The sequence below is a fragment of the Pinus tabuliformis genome, chromosome 5_1 (assembly GCF_031772625.1).
Source record: "Pinus tabuliformis cultivar Carrire ecotype Pingquan chromosome 5_1, CPIR1, whole genome shotgun sequence".
Lineage (NCBI taxonomy): Eukaryota > Viridiplantae > Streptophyta > Pinopsida > Pinales > Pinaceae > Pinus > Pinus tabuliformis.
In genome coordinates, this window is record NC_142305.1 from 810,617,381 (window position 1) to 810,638,325 (window position 20,945).

Below are 20,945 nucleotides of genomic sequence, written 5' to 3' on the forward strand. Positions count from 1 at the left end.
CACTTCAGGGAATGGCAGTCCATGGGAGTAGACTTCAGGGAAGCACTCTCTTTCAGAGATTTCTGCAAAGTCAAGCAAAATGAGAAGAGCAAGGGCTATGGAGGACAAGGCACACAGAGCTATGAGTTGCAGCGGACCATAGGGAGAATGTACTTCCCCACATACAATGGCACTGCCAAGTGCACCACTCGGGCCTGGGTTGAGAAGATGGACACTTATTTTGAGCTCAACCAGATTACGAAGCTGGAGGCCATCATGATGGCCATATTGCACTTGGAAGGGGAAGCCCACGATTGGTGGTTTCATGGCTTGGCTACCTTGGGGCATGCCAATATGACTTCATATGGGAATTTCACCAAGAGGGTGGTAGAGCGTTTTGACCAAAGGGATTCGAAGGCTCACTTCAGGGAGCTAACCCAACTTCGACAAACAGGTAACCCAAAGCAGTACATATCAGAGTTCTTGAGAGTCTTAGTGATGGTGCTGGACCTATCAGATGCTCGGAGGGTGTACACTTTCAAAGAGGCCCTGCTGGAGCCCCTACGTGGATTGGTGAAGTCACACAGACCCTCCACGCTGTAGGAAGAAGTTACATGTGCTAGAGATTTACAGGGGGCCATCCCCAAGTCACGAGCACCCTTTCATGCACGTACTCCCTACCCACAGAAGGGGAGTGATACTAGACCACCACCACCGAGCAACCCAGGTGCGAGGGCAATTGGATGATGAGACGTGGAGGGACCTCAGGAGGAGGAAGTTGTGCTTTACTTGTCGAGAGCCTTGGGCACCAGGCCATTGGTGCACAGCTGGCAAGGCCCACTACATCGAGGTCTTCTAAGATAGTCTTCAGGAGGACGAGGTGGAGCCAGAGTGTGGTGTGGGAGATGGTGAGAGTTCGACAAAGAGGGGACCTCCACCACCACCTCCACAGGGAGGGGCATCCTTTGCTCCATTCCGGGCCCAAATTTCTGACATTGAGGATTAGAGGTACGATACAAGGGCAACGAGTTTCTGTCTTAGTTGACAGAGGGGCTACCCACAAGTTTATAGATGCCCAGTTGGTTCAGAGGAGGGGCCTCACCACGACCGAGTTTGAGGGATTTTCAATCCTAGTGTCGGGTGACTAGATGATGCAGTGCACTCGGTATTTACCCGCCTTGACAGTGACCATGGGGAACTACTCCATGACATACCGTTTCTGCAGTTGATGTGTTGGACACCAACATGGTGATGGGTGTCCAGTGGCTGTACTCCCTTGGGCGAGTTATCACCGATTGGAAGAAGCTGGAGATGGAGTTCACCGACCCGGATGGCAAGTTGGTGGTTCTTAGAGGCATGCATTCGTACCCACCACTGACAGTCTCAACGCATAGGATAGAGGCAGATTTTCAACATGGAGACATAGCGTGGGTAGTAGAGCTGTGGGTTTCGGAGGTTGGGGGACAAGCCTAACCACCACATCTGGACATACAGGCCTTGTTAGACAGGTACTCAATAGTATTTGGATATAGTCCACCAGATCAACCAGCAGACAGGGAATTCGAGCACACCACCGAGTTGGAGCCTGGCGTGCAAGCAATGATTACCACCCCTTATAAGCACCCTAAGTCCTATAAGGACGAGATTGAGCAGGCCATCAAAGAGCTTTTGGCGTTGGGCCACATCAGGCCAAGTTCCAGTCCCTTTGCTTCTTTAGTAGTGCTGGTGAAGAAGAAGGATGGGACCTTGCGCATGTGCATTGATTACCTGGCGCTCAACAGGAAGACATTGAAGAACCGATACCCCATTCCTCACATTGATGAGTTGATGGATGAACTTAGAGGAGCCAAGTACTTCTCTAAGATAGATCTACGTTCGGGGTACCATTAGATCAGGGTGAGGGATCAAGACATCCCCATGACAACCTTTCGATGCCATTATGGGCACTTAGAGTTTTTGGTCATGCCCTTTAGGTTGACCAATGCTCATGCTACCTTCCAGTCATGTATGAACCATGTGTTCTAGAAGCAGTTGAGGAGGTTTGTATTGGTGTCTTTTGATGACACACTGATATACAGTAGGACTTGGGAGGAGCATCTCCAAAACTTGGAGGAGGTGCTGCTTATTTTGGAGGAACAACAGTTCTATGCCAAGTTGTCCAAGTGTGGATTTGGCCTGTCCGAGATGCTCTACTTGGGGCATATTATTGGTGCAGATGGGGTGAAGGTACATGAGGAGAAAATACGAGCTATCCATGATTGGTCGGTACCCAGAGATGTGACAACGCTAAGGGGCTTCTTGGGCATCTGCACGTATTGTTGAAAGTTTGTCAAAGGGTTTTCACAATTAGTAGCTCTCACGGATTTGACTAAGAAAGGAGCTTTCACATGGACAGATGGGGCACAGTTAGCTTTTGACCGCCTCAAGGAGGTGATGAGCAGTTGTCCAGTATTGGTACTTCCGACTTCTCCCAACCCTTCACCGTGGAGTGTGATGCATCTGGGGAGGGAATCGGGGCTGTATTATCTCATGATGGGCACCCCATTGCTTTTGAGAGTTGGAAGCTCTTACCCCACGAGAGGTCATATTCTATATATGACAAGGAGATGTTTGCCATCATGCATGCCTTGGCCAAATTTCGGTAGTATTTGGTGGGTAACAGATTCTGAGTGAAGACTAATCACAACAGTCTTCGTCACTTCATGGGGCAGCAGGGCCTCAACGACAGATAACAGAGATGGGTCAGCAAGGTGCAGGCCTATGATTTTGACATAGAGTATGTGTGGGGGAAACACAATGTAGTGGCCGATGCCCTATCCAGGAGACCTGTAGGCCTCTCACTCATGAGCATTTGCCATGATTGGAAGGCCCAATTGTTGGTAGAGCATTCCAAAGACAGGAGGGCATGTGAGATTCGAGATGAGACCCACGCAGATGAGCGCTACTGGGTGATGGATGAGGTCATCTACTACAAGGGGCCCATATTTTTGGTTCCCATCTCGCACTTGAGGGAGACAGTGCTCTGGGCAGCACATGACTCGCCATTGTCAGGGCATCAGGGGTTCATAAAAACTTACATGACAGTCAGGGAGCGTTTCACATGGAAGGGCCTCAAGGGGGATGTGTTGAGGCACGTACATGAGTGTGAGGCATGTCAGAGGAACAATGGGGAACTGATTCACCCTGTTAGGTTATTGTAGTTGCTCTCCATCCCTGAGGGGAAATGGGAGAGTGTCTCCATGGACTTCATCACTGGGCTCCCGGTATTCGGCTTCACAGTTTGTAGAGTTGTTCTTCAGGGAGGTCTTTCGATTGCACACGGGCTTCCTAGGAACATAGTGAGTGATCGGACAACAGGTTCATGGGAGGGTTTTGGCAGGAGCTCTTCAGATTGGTTGGTACTAAGCTCATCCCTAGCACGAGTTACCACCCCCAGACAGATGGCCAGACCGAGCGAGTTAATCAGTGGTTGGAGGGGTACCTTAGGAACTATGTGACTGGGTAGCAGAGGGCTTGGATTCGATGGCTGCACTTGGGTGAGTATTGCTACAACACCACCCATCACATGTCCATCGGTATGACTCCTTTCCGTGCCTTGTATGGTTATGATGCATTATCTTTTGCTGACATTGTTTTTGGAGACAGTTGGGCCCCAAAGGCCAAAGACTGGATCCTAGAGAGCCAAGACATCCTCAAGGCTCTCAAGGACAACTTAGTAACAACACAAAATCAGCAGAAGATGTATGCTGACAGGCACCGAACTGAGAGACACTTTGAGGAGGGGGATTTGGTGTATCTCCGGTTACAACCATACAGATAGTCCACCTTGAAGCAAAAAGGGGCCGAGAAGCTACAACCATATTTTTATGGGCCGTACAGGGTGGTCAGACGAGTTGGAGAGGTGGCCTACGAGCTAGAGCTGCCTTAGGGGAGCAAGATTCACAACATCTTCCATGTCTCATGCCTCAAAAAGGTGTTGGGACAACAAGTGACAACAACAGTAGAGTTACCCCCACTGGATGATGAGGGCCATTTGGTTTTGGAGCCTGAGGCCATTTTGGAGACCCGAGAGAGGAAGCTGAGGAGCAGGACCATTAGGGAGTTTTTGGTGCGTTGGAAGAACCTATCGGATGAGGATGCCACATGGGAGGGTGAACACATTTTGGAGCATTGAGCACTGAAGGTTCTTGAGGGCAAACAACATTTGGGAGGGGAGGACTGTTATGTTCCTTCCCAGATAAATTTGTAACAGGTTTTGGTCTCTCCACAATTTTGCATAAACTCTGATAAGTAAAAGAACACAAGCATTTTTGACTTAGGAACTTAGGAGAAAGGAAGACTGAATTAGATTGCTAGTGGAAGGTGGGGGCCACTCACTTGGGCGCTTGGGCAATGCGAATTGCCTTGGAGGGGAATCGAATGGCTTGGAGAGGGGCCCACATGGGGAAAGGAAGGCCCACAAAGATAAAAGGAGGAAGAGCTCCCCAATTGAGGTATTCATTTGCACATCGAATTTACTTGTGTTGCTCGAGCTGCTTAGCCGAGTTACCTGGCTGTTTAGCATCGAGTTTCTCAAGCGGGAGACTCAACCTTTCCTTTGGGGGATTTCGAGTGCCACCCTAGGAAGGCATTTCACACTACCTTGAGGAGAACCGGAGGAGATTTGTGGCCATACCACTGAGCCTTCGAACCAGCAGGGCGTATTTCTGGAACATGCAGAAAGGGAAACACGCAAAGGGGATTGGGAGTTCATCCGGGCAGCACTTGCCGGGGAAGTTTGGGGAGTTGGAGTATAGCAGAGGATCAGCCTTTGGGGGGAGTTTCGGAGTAGGAAGTGGCTGCATTTGGGCAGCTTGACTTACAGCTTTTGGGAACTGCGCAAAGGGCCATTCTAGGGCTCACGTGGGAGTTGGGGGAGAGAGCTATGGAGCTGGGATAAGTTGAGAGAAGGGAGGAAAGCCAGAGGGGATAGCATTTCAGTGTTTGGGGCAGATTTGGAGGGCTTTCCCAACCAATTCCAGACAGGCCGAGGTTGCCAGCGTGAGGAGGAGGACGTGATCCTTGGAGGTCGATTTTCAGGGTTCTGAACTATGCCAAACCCTTCCTGTGTTTTGGTGGGTTTTTGTTGAAGAGCCGGGAGCTAAAGTTACAGAATTTTCTGAGCATAGGAAGCAGGGTTCCCAGCAAATCCTTTCCAGCAGGCAGCGCAGTTTTCTGGGCAGCGTAGATCACCTCTGGAGCAGCAGTTGGGCAGCTCTAGGATCATCATTTGCTCACCTGGGTTCTGTCACACTTGTCCTTGGAGACAAGCCTAAGTGCACCATTCCATCACTGTTGTATTGCCCCAGAAAGATTTAATAAAATGGATCAGATGTTCTCTATTTCGAGTGCTTTCATGGGTGTTTATTGATTGTATCTCATTTTTGGATGTTGGTTTGTCTATTTGCTTTGAGTATCACTGAATTTCCTAGTTAGGAACATTACAGAAGGAAATAAATCTGTTTTAGAGGACTTTCCCGAAGCACTGGAAGAACTGATCCATGGTGTGTTTCATGCTTCCAGCAGGTAGTTCTCTGCTGCCAGACAGCAGCAGCAGGTCACTTCCCTGATATGGTTTTAAAACAGCTTCTAAGATTTGGGTGTGTATCATTTTGTTAACTTATTATAAAAGATCCTCTGTTTTGCTATCTTTGGCAATTAGCTTGGAAGAAGTGCTGTATGCTCCACAAATATGTGAGTTACAAAGGGAATCCCTTCTAGAACCTGTGGCTCTGAGCTTGCTTTGTGATAGAAGAAAGAGAACATTAATCAGACTTCATAGAGGTGTAATACCCAGTTCGAGTGAAAGTTAGTAGATTTAGCTGATTCAATGGAATAATACTAAATAGCTAAGTATCTAGGGTGCACAGATCTGCACCAGATGCATGCCCAGTTGCATCTATCTCATACCTGGATGTGCATGATGCACCCCAACCTCTCTAGGGTGGCACCCTATGTCGATTGAGAAAATTTCGGATGTGCCCCCAATGACAAGGCCTTTCTTAGTTTTACAGGGAAGTTGAACTCTGTAACAACACAGAGACACTTGTATCTACACGGGACAACCCTGTAGTGGGCATTGCCTAGGTTACGAGAAACCCAACAAGGACACACGTTCTTTGTTTTGTTCCAATTTTGTTGTTATTCCCATTCCCATCTTAACACTATATTAAAATAGTTCTAATCAATTTTATGTGCTTAATATATGCTGGTAGGGGCACTTAACCTGTAGCCCTGTTTCTTGTTCTGTTGCTGTTTCCAGTCTGTTTCCTTTTTCCTGTTTCTGGTAATGTAAAGACAATACTGATTAAGTGATCCCTGATCAGTCACTATTAATTTATGTCTTATGAATAACTGCCTGAGCAGGTTTTGACATTAAGTTGTGGTAAGCATTTCTTTCTGTTACCTTGATGGATACTATACTGTTAGCTTTTTAGAATGTTCGGTCGATGTGTTGTTTTATTAGAACCAAAACAATATCATTTGAAACATTTTATGGCTCACTTATTTCTCTTGCAAGGATCGGTACAAAATATCTATTGTTTGCAGTGATTTGTTACTTATGTTTTAATTGATCAATCAACACAGTTGTTGGACTGTGCTGTGAGCTAACTATTTGTTTCAGTATTAATTTGATGGATGTGCTACTTTTTGCCAGGCACCAGCCCTGCATCCAAATATTTACGGGCTAATGGAGTAACACTCTTCAAAGTTCGGGATGAAACAGTAAAATTGCTAGGAAAATCTTATCCACTTTACACCAGTCCAGAGCATCCAACACTAACTGAACCTGCACAGAAGGCATTGGATTGGGCTATTGATGAGAAGATTAAATCTGGTAAGTTTGTCTGGAAATGCAATTTGTACTGTTTGTGTATTTTATTACAATGGAAGGAATTTCAAGCTGGTGAGCTTCTTTCTAATATTTACTATCATATGAAAATCTGTAAACTTCCACATTTAATAACCTTAAGCTGCTTATATAGTTTGTTAATATTTAGTACTTTCATCCTCATATCACTCTTTTATCAGATTAGTTTTAGCAGTCAGCCATAAACGTAGTCCCATAGGGACGCATCCCCATCCTCGGTGGAAGAATTCTTAGTATTTACGCATCCTTAGCGCATGGTAATGGGGAAGAATGCTCCTTTTACCTCTGGGATATCCATGGGAAAACAGGAGATGTCTCCCCCATCCAGGGATGTTGGGGGATTCAGTGATGCAGACAAAATTTCTTGGTTCAAGGTTGGTCCTCTAACACCACTATAGGCTGACATGCTATACAGACACTGCCATGTTGGCCGTTCAAAATCATATATGGCCCTTTGAAATGATCTATCTATTGTATAAAAATTGGCTACTAGTCTTTGAATAGTTTTTTCAACTTTGAAATTGCTTCTCTCCTCTCTCTAAAATTGGTTTGAGTATACCTCAAATTCGGAGGTAACAACCATAGATTATTCAAATGAAAATTGTAAAAGATGCCATATTACAGAAGCAAATTGCTGCTCCCATTGACCACTTAGAGAGTGAAGTTAATCTAATAAAAAATTGGCCTGTTGGTGATATGTTCTGTCTCCAGTGGTCCCTGTCGTACATCTCTTTAAAATACCTTGCCTGTGTTTAAAATACTTTGTATTCAAAGATCATTAGAAAAAAATATTACCAGATCCCTTAGGCCCAGGGGCTGGATCTGCAGATCCTTGGATCAATTACAGATTCGCGGAGTTCCACCCAAGATTCGTTCATGACAATGTCAGAACGTCAACATCAGTACCGTGCAATCCAAAATTTCAAGAAAGGGAAAAATCAATAGATGCAATAATGGATTTTCTTGGGTTATGTGATAATAAATGGATTACAGGGCCATCAAGGGTTTTTTCAACAATTGACTGCTATTATAAACTTTAATGCATATGTTCTGAAATATATTAAAGATGAAGTTATTAAATCACGGCCACTTACATATTTTAAATTAAAGTTTATAAACCACTTACATATTAAAAGTTTATACCCACTTACCTAATGTAATGTAATAACTAGTAATTAATGTTTTAACTTGTATAAAATAATTAATGTTAAATTCTTATAAATGATACACATAAGTTTATTAATCTAAAATATTAATTATTTTAATGTAACGTGTGTGTGCATATATATATATGTAAATTTATTTTTTAAAAATTATAAAAATATATTTATATTGTTTGCATTTGTTGTGTCTGTTGTATCTGAATCCTGTCTTTTCAAAAAACTATTGGATCCAAATCCAGATTTGAATCCTGGTAATTTAGGAAACAATCCAGCCTGTTATATTGCTATTATTTGAGAAATTTTTTCTTGCTTCAACGTCGTTGCTAGTGTCAGAGAACATAATGGTTTGTTACCACCATCAAACTTTAAATTTATTAAAATATGAATATCACTCATATTGTTTTTCAATTTGAGGATTGTTGTTTTAAGTGTTATTCTCTTTTAGATAAAAAGGATTTTAGGAATATTACAACAAAATCTAGCACCCCCAAATGATTTAAAGTCCCAAGCGTTAAGGGGCTAGCCTTGTGCAACTCTGGAAGCCTACCCACTATCTACAGAGTAGCTCTTTGTCTCACTTTTGGTTGGCTGTTCTCCAACTCAACGGGGGCTTTCCTAAAAGGTAGGATTGCTAAGGCTATAGAGGGGAGGCACAAGGTGATCTATTGAAGAGTAAGCCTAACAAAAATGAACGAATATATTATCTGGAATAATGAATAGTGTGAGAAGGAAGGACGAAGGGAAACCCTAAGACCAAGTGTCTAATCACACCTCGGGAAAATGGAGTCAAGAGAGCATAGATTGAAGAGGAAAAATGCATGAAGATGTAGGGAAATAGAGGCTGCTATGCATGGTACAAATCAGCCTTAGCTTGCTAATTTATATTGCAGAAAACTGTCCTTGCAAAGCTAGGTGTGCTATTCAAAATGTTGGTATGAAGGTTATGTCATGTTAATCTAATAACTAGGTTTGTTAGATGCAAGGGTAAGACAACAACAATGACAGTAAGAGGGGCAATATCCCCACATTATTCTATCCAAATGAAGCATGGTTCATTGCAAGGAAATCACATAAAAAATGCAAGGGTTTCCTACAATAAAAATCACAAGGTGAAAGAATAAGTGCACAACGGAAGCTTCACTTAAAATAGAAGTATACCTCCAATCTTCCATAAGGCTTCAACCATGTGGTGTGTATATGAAGTCCAAGGGGAGAACTCCTCAATCCCGGATGTAGTGTTCCGACTTAGTAGTGGCTCCAAAAATACCACTGTTTTTATCAAATTTTGTAGGGCTCCCTCCTCAACAGATTTTTAATTCAGAATTTATACTTGCTGCTGTAGGTCAAAGTTTTTATTTAAATGATATTGCACACACCAGTGGGTTTCTTTCAGTACAGAGATACTTCAGTGTATGTTGAAAATAATTTGGGAATATGCCCAGAAATATCAACAGCACTATCTCAACTTATAAACAGAGAGTATAGTCCCAAAAATGATCTTGCATTCACTTCAAATAAGCAACGTGAAACATCAGACAGCCATACATCTATAGAAAAAAACGACAACAATGATGCAATGGGATAGAGAAACCTGTTATTTAAATTAGCAAGATGCCCCTCCAGTACAGTGACCCAATCAGATTGCAGTTGCAGCAGCGTTTACCAAGTAGTTGCCTCCACTATACTGTATCATATGCTTGCTGCTCCAGCCTTTGATTAAACCCAGAAAACGTATACACCAACAGAGGAAATTCCTAAGGCTAAAGCCTAGCATGCAGAGGCTTCTCCTGCTTGTTCTTATGCTAACTTGTTCCACCAAGTGAATTTCTTCCACCCTGTAACTACGCCCAGTCACCCAGGTCACATGATATTGCAGAAGGCAGATTTCCGTGGGAGAAGAACACATCCAGCAGTCAAGGATGGTCCACGGCTTGAGTTTGAGAGGGAAATACGACCCCTTTTGTACAGAACTCGTCCTCTGGTGGCAGTAATATGGTCCTGCAAGTAGTGAATCGCCCATCTATCAGCAGAAATGCAACTTGATTCCCTTTCCTCCCTCAAGAGAACTCGACTCAGCTGATAAATCTGTCCAGCAAGGGAAAATGCGACTTGAACCCTCAGGTGCCTCAATAACTTGGCCAACAGTGTTTTGAAACTCGTTCTCCTCAGCTGTGTGTATCTCAGTCATAAAGTCGACCACTATAAATGATAATGATGCTGGGTTTCTTCACATATTCTTTCAACCTGTCAAATGAAATGAAGAACACCAAATAAGCTCTTAGAATCAACTGATAACACATGAATACCTCAATATTTCTTGTAAGTCTCTTTCTCCATTGAAGCTTAACGGTGAATTCTGTAGGACTGCACTCTTTGGACTAGCTAGAGTGTCAAGTTTCAACACTGAAACCAGCAATGGAAGCTAGGGTTCCAAAATCCTAAGCTTCTCCTCAAACTATCTTCAAGAGCTCTTTCTCCAAAACTAAAAGAGGCACAGATGTGGAGAGTCTCATCATTTTCCTTCTTTTATGAACTTAGGGTCACCTTTTCACCTCTTTTTTATTAAATCAGCTTTTATAAAGTCACTTTATAATATTTCACTTTATAAAGTTAAAGTGACTTTTCACTTGCCTATGAAATGTCACCATTTCTCCTTTTTAGACTTTATAGTGTTTTCTTTAGGCAATTTAAGTCCACTTTATTAAATATTTGCCTGCTTTAGCCTATTTGAACCACTTTAGGCTAGCAGACTCCGTCATAAGCTTCCTAAGTGGTTGGGGTCCCCGCCCAAGATTGCTTGTCCTCAAGCAATTCCAATTCTGGATGTTTGACCACTTGTTCACCTTCCTAGGTAGCATCTTCTACCTGCAAATCTTTCCACTTTACCAGGTACTCTTTGATTGTCTTTTTACAAAGCTTCCTCCTTGTATCTAAGATCTGTCCAGGAACCAAGATCAATTCTCCTTCCTCATCCAATGGTGGGAGCTCTGTGGAAATAACAACATGTTACCCCAAGGCCTTTTTGAGGCACAAGACATGAAAGATGTTGTGAATTCTACACCCATTCGGAAGCTTGAGTTCATAGGCCACATCTCCTACTCGTGTCAAAATTTTGAATGGCCCATAGAACTAGGGTTTTAGTTTTTCCACCCCCTTGGTTTTCAGTGATGACTGTCTATGGGGCTAAAGACGGAGGTACACCATATCTCCCATTTCAAAGTTATGCTCCACCCTATGCCTGTTGATTCTAAGCCATATGTAGATTGTCCTTGAGTGTTTTTAAAATGTCTTGGCTCTCCTTAATCCAGTCTCTGTCTACTAGTGCTCTATTGTCGCCAAATATCCAATTGGCAAATGTTGGAGCATTCATACCCATACAATGCTTTGAAGGGAGTCATGCCAATGGACATGTGGTAAGTGGTATTGTAGCAATGCTCTCCGAGATGCAACCACTTCACCCATGCCTTTTGTTGGCTGGTTACGTAATTCCTGAGATAGCCTTCCAACCACTTGTTGACTATCTCTATCTGCCCATCAGTTTGTGGGTGGTCGATGGTGCTCATTGTTAGCTCAGTCCCCACAAGTCTGAAAAGCTCTTTCCAGAAGCTGCCCGTGAACTTGCTATCTCTATCACTGACAATGGTCTTCGGTAACCCATGTAATCTGAAGACCTCTTTGAAAAATAGCTCGGCCACTTGTGAAGCTAAATATTTTGATGATATGGCAAAGAAATGAGCAAATTTTGTGAGTCAGTCTACCACCACATATATGTTAGCTTTTGTAGCATTGGATGGTGTTCTAGTCTCAAACTCTGTGGAGAGGCTAAAACACACAAGTTCTCCAAAACCTAGAAATGATTTATGGAAATTCCACCTAGAGATAGCTCAATTAAATTAATTGACCATCATTTAATTTCTTCTTAAGTCTAACGTAGGAAAAATGGTCAATTAATAGGAATTAATTGGGAAAGGTGAGAATTCTCTAGAAACTCACACAAATCGACTTAGAGATGATCTCAACCACTCATTAAGATTTAATCGTGGCCATTGAAGTCTCAACTAAAGGTTATAAGAAGTTGATGGGTAGATGGAGAACACACTAGTGCAAATACTAAGTGATCAAGGCAGTTCGATTTTCCAGTAGTAGGTGATTCAACAATAAGATCGAGCTAGTGATCGAGTAACAGGTGGAAGAGGAGCAGAGTAACAGATTTCCGAAAGAGTTTCCAATTCCAGAAGAGTTAGAAGAGGAGGCGAAAATTATTCTTCAGAGGGCTGCGCAGTAGCCTCAAGGGACAATTCGATTCAACCAGGAGTGAGGTCGATTCAACTTCTAGTGGCCGGAAAAATTTCCAGAAGGCCGGGAGAATCACTTCTAGAGGAAGCAATAGGTAGGATGTCATCATCAGAAGCAGATTCCAGCTAGTGCGAGTAGGCCTGCGCAGATGCAACACAGAGGGGCTTGTGCAAGGGTTTGGAGAGCCAGTTTTGAGGCTTAGTTTGTTGCAGTATTGCTTGAGGAGGAGGGTCAATTCCCTCAAATATTTTTGCTAGTATTTCTCTTGGATAGAAACCATGGTTGCGAGGGAGCCCCCCCCTTCGAATCGCTCTCAGAGCGTGCTCCCGCAAAAAGAAAATTTGCTCCCTGGTTTTTGCACAAATTTTGTCACAAAGATGTTCCAAACACAATTTTTTTCAAAGAAACACGAGTTTTTGAGTAGGGCAACTAAATATTCAAGCCTATGGCCCTCGAATTGACATGCAATTCATGGTAATGTTAACTTCTTAAAGTAAAAGTCACATTCTCCTTTATCTTTCATTTTCATCCTTTTACTCAAATTTTTAACATTACCATGAAATGAGTTAAGATGTTTGATAGTGGTTTCGACCTCATTGAATTTCATATGGAGAAAGTTGAATTTTAGATCTCACTCAAAATCCAGCAGACTTACCAATTTTTCAGGATTTCAGGATTGGGGTGATTGCAATGTTTCCTTTGGATTTTGTCATGTACTGGGGTACGAGTCTCATGTTTAATCAAGAGCACCAAGCCCTCTATGTACTTTGATGTTAGTGACATTGGTTGTCGAACTCCTCTATCATGACCCTTCTAAAAATATACCCATCTGTTGGGCGCAACCCAATTTGGCCTAGTTTTTGTCAAAGACTCCACATTTTGTGGAGTGCACAGCGGAGTGCGAATTGGAGCGTGCAACAGAGAAGTTTGAATATACCGGTATAAGGGCTTCGGGATAGAGCGAAGCCCCTTCTTTTTGTAATAATGTAAAAGATCAATGGGTTTTGGGACCATAGCTGCTTTTATTAGGGAGTCCATGGTATTTGGACCATGGTATTGTAATGATGTACCCTTCGATGTAATAGTATATATAGGGTCAAATAATAAGAAGAGAATTGTCAATCTTATGATCCAGATCTGTGTTATGGTCGAATTCTTGTGATTTGTAGTGGGAAGAAGAGGTGAGGCTCTGCAACTAAGTGCGGAGAGGCTTGAGTCTGCAGCTGAGTGCATAGACGACCTACAATTTAGTGCACAAGTCAAGAACTGTGTGTTGTAGAACGAATCATTATATTAGCAACAGTTCTTGTGGATGTAGCCCCACATTGGGGTGAACCACGGTAATTTGGTGCCTTCATGTGTATATTTGCTTGCTATCTATTGTAGCTTAGCAGTTGATTATAGTTGCACTTATTTTCAACACAATTATGATTATTGGTTTTATATGATATGTTTAAGTAGTTAATGTGATGTGGCGAAGTAATTTATGAATGTTAAGAATAAGAGAACATAATAATACCACATCTCCACGACCCTCAAGGCTGCAGAAACCTGGTTCTGCATCATCCCATAGTCACTTCGGGTGAGACTGTGATTTGCTTGCAGGTCGTTGCCGAAAGGGCCAGTGATTGAGTGTTTTGTTGGTGAGCAGTATAGATCGAACGTGGGTCAACCCAAACCAAGCCAACACCATCACTCAAACAAAATATTGACTTGACATGCTACATTTTTTCTATCTTATGTTAATTGCTTAGAGGGGGTGATAATAATGACAAAAGTCCCAAGATAGGCAATGATTTTGATGATATGTAGCTATTTGTTGTAGCATGATTTTTTTGGTGCTAGAGGCAATCTAGAGCCTATTTGTTGATGTATTTTTGGTTCAAAGATGGATTGCACTTAATGCTATTTTGGTTATGTGCACCCTTACATGCTATATAAATGAGAACTTATAAGTTGTGGACGTGGTTGATGAAGATTATAACTTCTAGATGATTGATGTTATCTGCTTTAATCCATGTTTTTATGCTTTTTATATCTAATTCATCATTCTACATGCTTTTGTTGACATATATGCATCAAAATATATAAAAGTATATATTTTATAAAAATTCGCTACGGATTTGCTCTCGACCTGAGAGCTTTTGAAAATGTCGCTCCTCGCTCCTGCTTCGACTCCCGCTCCCAAGTAACCTTGATAGAAACGCTAGTTTGGCGTCAATTTTATTGTAATCAAAATTTCTGCTGATGATGAACCACACTTGTTGGTTTGAAACACGTTGGCCAAAAATTTGTGTTATGTGATTTCTACCGAAAGACTTTGCTTAATTAATAATGAAACTTTCAACTGCTGCACCGATTTTCCCACTTTGGGTTTTTCTGGGGACAATTGTCGAAAAATATTGGTGTCATTTTTATGTGTGTGCTAACATTTCTCAGTTTCCAGTGCTTTTATTTTCCACAGTTTTTTATGGTGAGAAATTGAAGTGTGATTTATTTGTTATTTGCTGTAGCAAATAAACTACATAATTAATCAGTTAGAATAATAAATTTCCAGTTGCTGCAATTAGACTTGTAAATTTTCACATGGTATTAGAGCAAGGTTGAAAGACAAGAGGCCTAGAGACGAAGAGGGAGAATTTCACTGTTCAAAGGGTGCTAACATGATGAATTTCTCAAGTGCTGTGCAGTGCTTATCTAGGTAGTGCAAATTGTTGGACAAGGTCGATTTTCAGTTGCAGGGTGGTAGGAAAGTTCGATTTGTCTAGAGAAGCAATTCCAGTAGGCATAAAGAGCAACATCTCAATATTTTGTAGAGCAGGCTCTTGGTTTGGGCACAGAGGATTTGCAGCAGTTTGCTAGAGCAAATACAGTGCTGGGTGGAAGAGAAATTGCACACACAAAGGGAGTTTCTTTTAGAGGGTTTCTAGTTTTAGAAATCCAATGTTTCCAGTTGCAGTAGGCAGAAGGAACAAGCAGATTCTCTCACTCCAGGAAGGAGTGTGAATAACAGTGCTAGCAGCCAAGCAAGTGAAAGAGGGAGATTTCCGCCCTAGGTTGAGTTTCTGCAGAGATGGTCTCAACAGGGCTTAGAGATTAGGATAGATTGTATGGTGCATCCAACTATATCATCTGGAAGGCCAAGATGTCTTTTTTGCTGGATGAGTATGGTTTGAAGACTCATGCAGACAATGTTGAGTCTAAACCTACAAACCAGCAACAGTTAGCGACATTCAAGAAAGAAATGGCCAAGGCGAAGAGGATGATTCTCGATGGAGTTTGAGATCATATAGTCTCACATGTAGCGGCCAAGAATACAACCAAAGAGATGTGGGATTCTCTCATAAGATTGTATTAGAATCCTTTTGAGCAATGGAAGATGTTCCTGAAAGAAAAGTTGAGGAATATTCAAATGCAGAAGGGTGAAGGCATCACTCCCTTTCTCACCAGAATTCAGGATATTCGAGATGAGCTTGTAGCTATAGGAGAGTCGTCAACACCTACCGAGATTGTGTGTTTGGCCCTCAACAATGTCACCGAGGAATGGGAGACCTTTGTTTAGGGTATTATGGGACGATATCAGTGGCCTGGGTGGGACTGGATTTGGGTAGATTTCACACTAGAGGAGATGAGGCGAGCTCTAATAGAGAGCTCCATCAGCAAAAGTACCAACAAAGGATCGAAAGGTGTAAGGAGGATGAAAATGTGGCCCTTGCATCGAAAGGGAAAACAAAATGTCCCAGTCAATACATGTCTTCTTCTAGAAGATTCTCACCATGACTTAATTAATACCCTTTAATTAACTAGATTTGTCATTTAAAAAGGTTAATTATTACAATTAAGTCCTCTCTAGGTGGAATTTCTAGAAAGGATTTCTGGGTTTTGGAGAATACATGTATTCTAGTCTCTCCACAAAATTTCGTGGCTAGAACACATCCGATGCTACAAAAATCAACACTCTTAGCGAGGAATGTGCTCTAGTGCTGCAACCAACTGAAGCATCACTCTGTTTCTGCATCATCTCCAGCTGCGCTACTGATTTCTGGTGTTACTGCCCACCAACTATTTCGCAATTCTGATTTGCGCTGCATCCGTGCTGCTGTTGACTCTGCCAAACTGCTGTCAACTACTGCCTTTGCAGTGCAACTCTCTCTCATTTGCTGTTGTTGCAAGTGAGAATCTGTCTGCTACTGAAATGGGTTTTCCACCATACCCATTTTTTCCTTGAACTGGATTAACTTAGCTCTCCCTAGAGCTTTTGTGAGTATGTCTGCCACTTGATCTCCTGTGGGGACATACTGCAGCTGGACTGCCCCACGTTGAACACAATCCCTGATGAAATGACATCTGATATCAATGTGCTTCGACCTATCATGAAATACTGGATTCTTAGAGAGTTTTATGCAACTCTGATTGTCACAATAAACATTGGTCGCTCCCATTTTCTTCCTGAACAAACTCACCAGCAATTTCCTAAGCCATATGGCTTCGCACGTAGCTGTGCTAGCTGCTATATATTTTGCTTTTGTTGAACTCAGTGCTACTGACTTTTGCTTCTTGCTGCACCAAGAGATCATCCCTGATCCAACGCTGAAGTAGTACCTGGAGGTGCTTTTCCTGTCTACTGAACTACCTACCCAATCTGCATCTATGAATTTGCTCAACTTGACATCTCCTCGAGTATATCTCAACTTGAGTCCGACCGTTCCACGCACATATCTGAGAATGTGCCTAGCTGCTGCCCAATGTACCCTTTTCGGTTCCACCGTGAACTGACTAAGGGTATTGACAACGAAACAAATGTCTAGCCTGATGTTGACCAAATATATGAGTGACCCAATTAGCTATCTGTACAAGGTGGGGTCGACTTCCCTGCCCCTTGAGGCATCTATTTTTTTCCTGTTGGTAATCATAGGTGTTGCCGTGGGTCTGCAATCTTGCATTTTGAATATCTTCAGAATTTCTGTAGCATATCTTCCTTGCCCAAGGAAGATTTCCCCATTCTTCTGCCATACTTCCAACCCCAAAAAATAGTTCATCAGCCCCATATCCTTCATGTCGAACTTTGCTGCAAGGTTTCTTTTGCAGTCCTCTATGAGCCTCGATGATCCTGTAAAAAACAAATCATCTACATATAAAACCAAATGCGAGGCTCATTCTCCACCATCAGATAGTAGAGGTTGGGATCTGCATCACTATTGATGAATCCCAACTGCTGCAAGTAATTGTCAATTCATCCGTACCACGCCTTAGGTGGCTGCTTGAGCCCATACACGACTTTCTTCAATTTGCATACGAGTGCTCTTCTCATGAGTCTCGAAGACTTCGGGTTGCTCGATGTACACCTCTTCTTCTATCACCCCATTCAAGAATGCTGTCTTGATGTCCATCTAGTGAATTTCCCATCCCATCTTCGCTGCTAGGGATATGACAGATCTGATAGAGGTATATCTGGCAACTAGGGCAAAGGTCTCCTCATAGTCTATTCGTTATTTTTGTACATACCCCTTTGCCACGAATCTAGCCTTATATTTCTCTACACTGCCATCTGTAGCATATTTGATCTTGTATATCTACCTGGAACCCACAACTGATCTATCCTCTGGTCTAGGCACCACCTCCCACACATCATTTGCGATGATAAAACTGTACTCTTATACCATGGCATCCACCCACACCTGATGTTGTGCAGCTTCCTGAAAACTGGAGGGTTCTGCAACCTAAGCCACTAAGGCCTGGTATCTGTCAGGTTGTCTGCGCTGCCTTTTGTTGGTTCTAAGAGCTCCGACAGACTCTTCTACGTCCTTCAGGGTCTGATGCACTTCCCTATTGGTCCTACCACTAGTGGTGGGAGATTCAATATGATCCTCTACCTGTATCTGCAACTCTGTTTGCTGAGAACTTCTTGGATCTCCTGCTCCTGAGGAGATGCTGGTGCTAGTCACTGTACTCAAATCTTGTGATTGCCCCCCTGCTTGTTCTATTTGTGGTCCCTACTGCTGCTGGACCAGTGTTGCGGGGGAGCGCCCCCCCTTCGATCCCGCTCCCAATCCATGCTCCGGGCGGGAGCGCGCTCCCTAAATTTTTTTTCGCTCCTGCCTTTTCGGGAGCGTTTTGCCTTTTTTGCAATTTTTTTTGTAGTAATGTTCGAAATGCAATTTTTTTTGAAAGAAACAAATAATTTGTGAGTGGGGCAGTTTAATGATCAAGTCTAGGCCCTAGTATTGATATGCTATTCATGGTAATGTTAAATTCTTAAAGTAAAATTGACATTCTCCTTAATCTTCATTTTCATCCTTTTACTTAAATTTTAACATTACCATGAAATGACTCAGGATGTTTGAGAGTGGTTCCGGCCTCATTGGATTTCATATGGAGAAAGTAGAATTTTAGATTTCATTCAAAATCCAGCAGACTTATCAGTTTTTCAGGATTTCAGGATTGGGGGATTACAATGTTTCCATTGAATTTTGTCATGTATTAGGGTATGGAACTCGTATTTAATCAAGAGCACCGATCCCTCTATGTACCTTGATGTTAGTGACATTGATTGTCGAACTCCTTTATCATGACCCTCCTAAAAATGTACGCATCACTCAAAGAAAATCTTGACTTGACATGCTATGCTTTTTCTATCTTATGTTAATGACAAAGATCCCTATACAGATACAGAGGTACTGACAAAGATACCTTTGGATATTAATGCTTAGAGGGTGATATTAATGACAAAGATCTTGATTTTCCAACAAGACTAAAAAATTAGACATTTCTCGTTGTGGCAAGAGGCCCAAGCATAAGAAATAGATAATAGATTTACTTCTCTTTTCTAGTTTCTAGTAGCTTTTATAGCTATTGACTCTTTCATATTTATTATGGTATTTTTTTAAACAATATATGACAATTTAAGTTTGAAGTTGGCAATTATAACTCATTAGTAATGAATTATGAATATGATGCTTCATGAAAGTTGAAAGTTGTTTCATTTCATTTCATTTTATAACATTTCATTTCATGTTAGATATTATTTGTTGTAATGGTTACACTTAGCTTAAAAGTACAACTTGGTGATCAATGATGATAAATGTTATATATTGAATTTTGAAAGCTTGAAACTTTAAGATTGATGAATCATGAGACTCAATATGTTGTATGTTACTATGTTACTAACTTGTGGACATGGTTGATGAAGATTATAACTTCTAGATGATTGTTGTTATATGGTTCAATCTATGTTTTTTTATGTTTTTTATATCTAATTCATTATTTTACATGTTTTTGTTGACATATATGTATCAAAAGATAAAAAATATATATATTATATAAAAAAAGCTCCGGGGTTCGCTCTCAAACCGAGAGCTTCTGAAAATGTCGCTCCCGCTCCCGTTTTGCTCTCGCTCCCCGCTTTCGCTCCCGCTCCCAAGTAACACTGTGCTGGACTAAAGGAACATCTGATGACTAATCTCCTGCAGGCATCTCTCGAGATCTTCTGAAAGCTCTGTCTTCCATGAACTTTACATCTCGCCTCACTACAATATTCCTGCTACCAAGAACGTAGATTCTGTATGCCTTTGAGGTCTCGCTATATCCTATGAGATACCCCTTTTCTGCAGTCTGATCCAACTTACTACGCTTCTCATCTGGAATGTGACAATAGGCCACACTCCCAAATATCCTCAAATGACTTACCTCGGGTTTCTTCCTAGAGAAGACTCCCTCTAGCATTTTCTTCCCCAAAGCCCTGTGAGGTGTCTTGTTCTGAATGTACACTGCTGTGTTGCATGCTTCTGCCCATAGGAATCTAGGCAAATCTTGATCATACAACATGGCCTTTGCTGCCCCGATTATGGTTCTGTTCTTCCGCTCCGCTACTCCATTCTGCTGCGGATTGTAGGGAGCAATCCACTCTCTTTTGATACCTTCCTTGGCGCAGAAATCTGTGAAGTTTTTATCCGTGTATTCTCCACCATTATCTGAACATAGTACCTTGATCTTTTTCCCTGTCATGTTTTCTACGAGAGCCTTGAACTCTCGAAATCGATCAAAGACCTCATCCTTGGTCTTTAAGAAGTAGATCCAGGTTTTTCTGGAATGGTCATCAATGAAGGTGACAAAATATTCGCCATTGCTAAGAGCTCTGGTGGACATAGGGCCACAAATATTTGAGTGTATCAATCCCAACACGCCATTGGCTCTGCTATCACTTCTGGGAAACGTTGCTTTTGCATACTTTCCAAGTACACATCCTCGACATAGATCATCATGCTCGGTGCTGAGAGCTGGAACCCCTGTTAGAGTCTTTATGAGCATCCTAAGTGCTCCATGGTGCAAGTGTCCCATCCTCCTATGCCATAGCTCATTCAACTGCTTTCTACTGTTGTTATCACTGCCTGTCGGTGCCATTGGAGAATCGATCTGCAAATTTTATAGCCTGTTGCTTCAAACTCCAATCTGTCTCACCTTCTTCCAGGTGGGATGCTTGACATATACTTTCTTTCCCACGAAGTATACATCGTATCCCTTGTCCTACAATTGGGACACTGAAATTAGTTTCATGCCCAATCCTGGCACATGCAGTACATTCGTGGCTCTAGTACTGG

At 42.2% G+C, this 20,945-nt stretch overlaps 1 protein-coding gene across 2 annotated transcripts in view; it reads left to right on the plus strand.

Annotated features, from left to right (window-relative positions):
* The window catches only part of LOC149167399 (ATP-dependent Clp protease ATP-binding subunit CLPT1, chloroplastic-like), a 251,782-nt gene that overhangs the window by 106,906 nt on the left and 123,931 nt on the right, over positions 1-20,945 (plus strand). For both annotated transcript variants that reach the window (XM_089432972.1, XM_089432971.1), the window contains exon 4: positions 6,677-6,856. In XM_089432972.1, the coding sequence (XP_089289098.1) occupies positions 6,677-6,856 (180 nt within the window). The remainder of the gene's footprint in view (positions 1-6,676; positions 6,857-20,945) is intronic.